The sequence below is a fragment of the Rhinopithecus roxellana genome, chromosome 21 (genome assembly GCF_007565055.1).
Source record: "Rhinopithecus roxellana isolate Shanxi Qingling chromosome 21, ASM756505v1, whole genome shotgun sequence".
Classification (NCBI taxonomy): domain Eukaryota; kingdom Metazoa; phylum Chordata; class Mammalia; order Primates; family Cercopithecidae; genus Rhinopithecus; species Rhinopithecus roxellana.
This window is the reverse complement of record NC_044569.1, coordinates 2,662,790-2,668,789: the sequence shown is the minus strand read 5'-3', so window position 1 is coordinate 2,668,789 and position 6,000 is coordinate 2,662,790. Positions and strand designations below refer to the sequence as shown.

The 6,000-nt window shown below is 47.3% G+C and overlaps 1 protein-coding gene across 3 annotated transcripts in view; it reads left to right on the top strand.

Annotated features, from left to right (window-relative positions):
* Positions 1–3,069: 3,069 nt before the first annotated feature.
* ANKRD29 (ankyrin repeat domain 29) overlaps positions 3,070–6,000 on the top strand; it is a 76,986-nt gene continuing 74,055 nt past the window's right edge. For 2 of the 3 annotated variants that reach the window (XM_030926030.1, XM_030926028.1), the window contains exon 1: positions 3,070–3,271. In XM_030926030.1, the coding sequence (XP_030781890.1) occupies positions 3,251–3,271 (21 nt within the window). In that variant the 5' untranslated portion in view covers positions 3,070–3,250. The remainder of the gene's footprint in view (positions 3,272–6,000) is intronic. The other variant, XM_030926029.1, reaches the window with a different exon arrangement.

The following is a 6,000-nucleotide window of genomic DNA, read 5'->3' as shown; positions in this document are numbered from 1 at the left end:
TCCCATCAGCACCCTGCCCAGAGAAAAGCAGCTTTGAGCTCAAGTGTAACGGAAAGGAAACAGGCTTTGGAGCTAGACAAATGCTTAGCCCTATCACTTATTAGCAAATTACTCCAATCTCTCAGAACCTTAGTTTTTTCATCTGTGGAATGGGTATAATATTCACCCCATAAAATGTTTATAAGGAAAGTGCCTTGTACCTAGAAAACACTCAAAATATTAGTTCTTTCTTTTCTCCCTGCTGTTTATCGAAACTATTAAAGCAGGCCAGGCGCAGTGGCTCATGCCTGTAATCCTAGCACCCTGGGAGGCCGAACCAGGTGGATCACTTGAGGTCAGTAGTTCGAGACCAGCCTGGCCAACATGGTGAAACCCTGTCTCTACTAAAGATACAAAAATTAGCTGGGCATAGTGGCAGGCACCTATAAACCCAGCTTTTCAGGAGGCTGAGGCAGGAGAATCATTTGAACCTTGGGACTGGAGGTTGCAGTAAGCCAGAATAGTGACACTTCACTCCAGCCTGGGCAAAAGAGTGAAACTCCATCTGAGAAGAAAAAACAAACAAACAAAAACTATTAAAGCAAAACCTCTGATGCTTGATTTTATATAATAATGTTGTGTGGCAACTTAAAAACTGTGTCATTTATAGACACTCAAGGCAAGGAAAAAGTTTTGAGTCCTTATTTTTAAAATTGGAATTTTCTATAAAAGTTTGGAATGTTTTCTATTTAAAGCTGTTTTAAGCACAAAGTAATACAATTTATCCATAAAGGTTAAACATTTAAATTTTTGTTACTGACTTTTATTTGTATTCATCACAAATTTAATTGAGAAGGGGGGAGAGTGAATGAGTGGATTCTTATAGTTAGAGGGGGTAAGACATCCACTTTTATACTATTTTTTTGTTTTGTTTTTATTTTCTATTTTTGAGACAGGGTCTTGCTCTGTTGCCCAGGCTGGAGGGCTGTGACCCAGTCTTGGCTTACTGCAGTCTAAACCTCCCAGGTTCAAGTGATCCTCCCACCTCAGCCTCCTGAGTAGCTGGGACTACAGGTGTGCACCACCATGTATCAGGGGAACCAGCACCCAATATTTCAACATAGGTTCTTTCTATTTTCCCTAAGTGTCGGCTGGTCTGAGAAATAAAGAGAAAGAGTACAAAGAGAGGAATTTTACAGCTGGGCCGCTGGGGGTGACATCACATATCGGTAGATCCATGATGCCCACCTGAGCCACAAAACCAGCAAGTTTTTATTAAGGACTTCAAAAGGGGAGGGGGTGTATGAACAGGAAGTAGGTCACAAAGATCACATGCTTCTGAGGCCATTAAAGATCACAAGGGCAAAAGGCAAAGCAAAGATCACAAGGCAAAGGGCAAAATTAGAATTACTGATGAGGATCTATGTTCAACTGTGCACATATTGTCTTGATAAACGTCTTAAACAACAGAAAACAGGGTTTGGGAGCAGAGAACTGGTCTGACCTCAAATTCACCAGGGTGGGGTTTTTCCCCACCCTAGTGAATCTGAGGGTACCACAGAAGACCAGGGTGTATTTCAGTCCTTATCTCAACCACATAAGACAGACACTCCCAGAGCGGCCGTTTATAGACCTCCCCTCAGGAATGCAATTCTTTTCCTAGGGTCTTAATATTATATTCCTTGCTAGGAAAAGAATTTAGCGAGATCTCTCCTACTCGCATGTCAGTTTGTAGGCCCTCTGCAAGACATAAAACATGGCTCTATTCTGCCCAACCCCACAGGCAGTGTCAGACCTTATGGTTGTCTTCCCTTGTTCCCTAAAATCGCTGTTATTCTGTTCATTTTCAAGGTGCACTGATTTCATATTGTTCAAACACACATGTTTTACAATCAATTTGTACAGTTAACGCAATCATCACAGAGTCCTGATCACAGCTGATGAAGATAACAGGATTAAGAGATTAAAGTAAGACAGGTGTAAGAAATTATAACAGTACTAATTTTGGTAACTGATAAATGTCCATATTAAAATGAAATCTTCACAATTTATGTTCAGAGATTGATTGCAGTAAAGACAGGCATAAGAAATTATAAGATAATTTCTTATGATAAATGCCCATGAAATCTTCACAATTTATGTTCCTCTGCTGCGGCTCCAGCCCGTCCCTCCGTTTGGGGTCCCTGACTTCCCGCAACACCATGCCTGGCTAATTTTTGTATTTTTAGTAGAGACAGGTTTTGCCATGTTGTCCAGGTTGGTCTCAAACTCCTAGACGCAAGTGATCTGCCCGCCTTGGCCTCCCAAAGAGCTGGGATTATAGGCGTGAGCCACTGTGCCTGGGCTACTTTTTTACTTTAACTTTTCTAAAATGCTCCCGGAGAGCTGTTATTACCTTTTATACTTAAAATTTCCAGTTTTACTTCCCTGAAACCCATCCTGGGCAGGCAACAGGAGTAAACACACATACTGCAATACTCCAGGGCTGCAGCATCAGACCCAGAGGAGGAGGGAACTGCTGTATTAACAATGAGGAGAAGGAGGAGGGGTATGAGTCTATTCCAAAATTGGCCTTTCTCCTTCGAAAAGGAAAAGACCACTTATTGTTTGTGCAATCAAAAGGTTTGTTTTCTAGATATTTTCCCCAGGAGAAAAAAAGTTTCTCAGGAAACCGAGAAAGAAATTATAATGAAAATAGCTGTTGTATGAATTTTTTCCTCAAGCTTCATTTTTACATCATTATAATATTTGTGCTGTGATGAAGGCTGGGAGTCCTCTGGGGCAGACCAGTCTATTTGGGAGGGTATATATGGAGTCTGTGCGTGAGTACATGCGGGTGAGTGGGCGTGAGGGTGGAAAATGTGTGTGGAACCTCTGTGTGTGTGGAATGTGGAGCGTATGCACAATGTGTGTGGAGTTTGGAGTGTGTGTGTGTGGATGAGTGAGTGTTGGCGTGTGGACGTGTGTGGTGAGTGCACAGTGCGTGCGAAGTTTGGGGTGTTTGTGCACGCGCGTGTGTGGCAGGTCCTGGAGCGCGTCCACGCGGCACCCCATGTGCAGTGTGCGCGCGCGAGAGCGGAGCGCGCCCCCGCGCCGCCGGTCCGGCCGGGCCCTGGGTGCGGCGGCTGCTGCCGGGCCGGGCGGCGGGAGCGCGCGGCGTCGGAGGCCGCCCCTCTGCGGAACGCCCAGCGCCGCGGGAGAGTGACGGGCCGGGGAGGACCGGGCGTCCCGGGCCCGAAGCGCGCGGGCTCCCGCTGGGGCGGCCGCGGACATGTGCAGGATGTCCTTCAAGGTGAGCGCCGCGGGCTCCGGGGCCGGGGCTGGGGCCGGGCTCTGGCGGCCTGGCCTGCGGGGTCGGGTGGGGTGGGGTGGGGTGGGCACCGCCCGCTGTCCGCCGCCTCCTCCTTCCTCTCTCCTCCCGCCGGGGGCGAGGCCCGGGAGGAAGCGGCGGGGCTGGGTGCGTCCTGTGGGTTTGCGGTTTGCCTGCCTGCCCTGCCTGAGAGGCTTCGCACTCATGGCTGTGGATCGGCTGAGTCTGTGCCCGGCGACGGGGCGGCGGGGACTGTCGCCGGGTAACAGGTCGGGGGCGGTGAAGAAGCTGGGGTCAGCGCTGTCCTGCAGCAGAAGGAGTCCCCGAACCTGACCCTCTGCGTCCTCATGCAGGAGTACCAGCTGCGCCCACGGCTGCTTCCTCCCCGGAGGGGTAGCCAGCACCCAGGGAGGCTTCAGGGTCCAAAGGTGTCTTGTCTCAAAAGAGTTGATTAAAGTCATTCCATCTAATCCCCACATTTTAGGATGAAAGAGGTTCATTTGCCTCGACTGAAAGATTTTAATAAAAATAGTAGTTAAAATGCATTAAACAGTTCAAATGTGCCTGACTCTGAACCAAGGACAAAATGTATATGGTCTCAATCCTGGGGGAAACCTATGGGAGGTGCTCTTCGTAGCTTTTTTTTTTTTTTTTTTTTTAAATGAGAAAACTAAGATATAGAGAAATTAACTCACCCACGATTTTGCAGCCAGTAAGTTATGGTGTTAAGACTGAAACCCAAGTGTGTCTGACTCTGAAGCCACTGTAATCCCGTTGCCGACAACAGCTCATGTAAGCAGGGGAGTGACAACAGCTCATGTAAGCAGGGAGATGTGCATGTTACAAAGATCTCTGGCTGGGTTTGGAGAATAGGGTTGGAGCTGGGAGATGTTGTTATCTTTTTAAGAAATGGTGCTGGACAAGTGCATAGGTGGTGAGAATGGAACAAAGTAGATGAATGTGAATGACTTTAAAAGATTTTTTTCGCCGGGCGCGGTGGCTGAAGCCTGTAATCCCAGCACTTTGGGAGGCCGAGACGGGCGGATCACGAGATCAGGAGATCGAGACCTTCCTGGCTAACACGGTGAAACCCCGTCTCTACTAAAAAAAATACAAAAAACTAGCCGGGCGAGGTGGCGGGCGCCTTTAGTCCCAGCTACTCGGGAGGCTGAGGCAGGAGAATGGCGTAAACTCGGGAGGTGGAGCTTGCAGTGAGCTGAGATCCGGCCACTGCACTCCAGCCTGGGTGATAGAGCGAGACTCCGTCTCAAAAAAAAAAAAAAAAGATTTGTTTGTTTGTTTGTTTGTTTTCCTGAGACGGAGTTTCGTTCTTGTTCCCCAGGCTGAGTGCAATGGTGTGATCTCGGCTCACTACAACCTCCGCCTCCTGGTTCAAGCGATTTCTCCTTCCTCACCCTCCAGAGTAGCTGGGATTACAGGCGTGTGCCACCATGTCCAGCTAATTTTTTGTATTTTTAGTAGAGACTGGATCCCACCATGTTGTCCAAGCTGGTCTCGCACTCCTGACCTCAGGTGATCCACCCGCCTTGGCCTCCCAAAGTGCTGGGGTTAAAGGCATGAGCCACTATGCCCGGCCGACTTTAAAAGTTTTAAATCGACATAATTCAGTAGGGAAGGCAAGAGAGATAAAGATAAAACATTTGGTTTGGGATAAAGTTTGAGGATGGATGGAAATCCAAGCAGAGATGTTGATTAGACAGATATACACTCCTCGATCCCAGGAGGCAAGTCTGGGCAGCAGCTAGAGATGAGATTTAGGAGTCAGCAGTGTTAAGTAGGCACCCATGGGAATGAACATGATTGCCCAGTGGAACCATATAAAGGTGGAAAACAAGAAGACTGAGGACAAAATCTTGAAGAAGATTTGAGAAAGAGCAGCCAGACAAATGAGAAAACTCAGAAGCATGCGCTGTCACTTACGCCAAGGATCTCTAATCTTTCAACAAAGATGAAGAGGGCCTTGATGTTTATTAATGCCATGGGGAAATCAAACAAAGAATTGAAAAGTCCGTTGGATTTAGTAACAGAATAGGCCCTGGTGACCTTGCCGAGAGCACTTTCAGTGGTGTTAGGATCAGGAGCCAGATTGCAATAGCTTGAAAGAGAGTGGGTAGAATCCACAAGTGTGGAGAACTCTTTCAAGAAATTCTGCAAGAAACAGAGATTTTTCTTTTTCTTTTTCTTTTTTTTTTCTTTTTTTGAGACAAAGTGTTGCCATTGTCACCCAGGCTGGAGTGCAGTGGCACAATCTTGGCTCACTGTAACCTCCGCCTCTCGGGTTCAAGCAATTCTCCTGGCTCAGCCTCCTCAGTAGCTGGGATTACAGGTGCCTGCCACCACGCCCAGCTAATTTTTTGTATTTTTAGTAGAGACGGGGTTTCGCCATGTTGGCCAGCCTGGTCTCGAACTCCTGACCTCACGTAATCTGCCCACCTCGGCCTCCCAAAGTGCTGGGATTAGAGGCATGAGCCACCGCACCTGACCCAGAGATTCTTTTTAAAAGGCAGTGGCTGCAGCAAGGATCTGGAATTGACCAAGGGTTTGTTTGCTTTAAAATAGTAGAGACTTGAGCGTCTTTAAATGACAATAGGCACTTCAACAATAAAAAGACAAATAAAGCCTAATTTTAAAGTGGACATGTGAATAGACATTTCTTCCAAGAAGCTTACAAATGGCCAGTAAGCACCTGA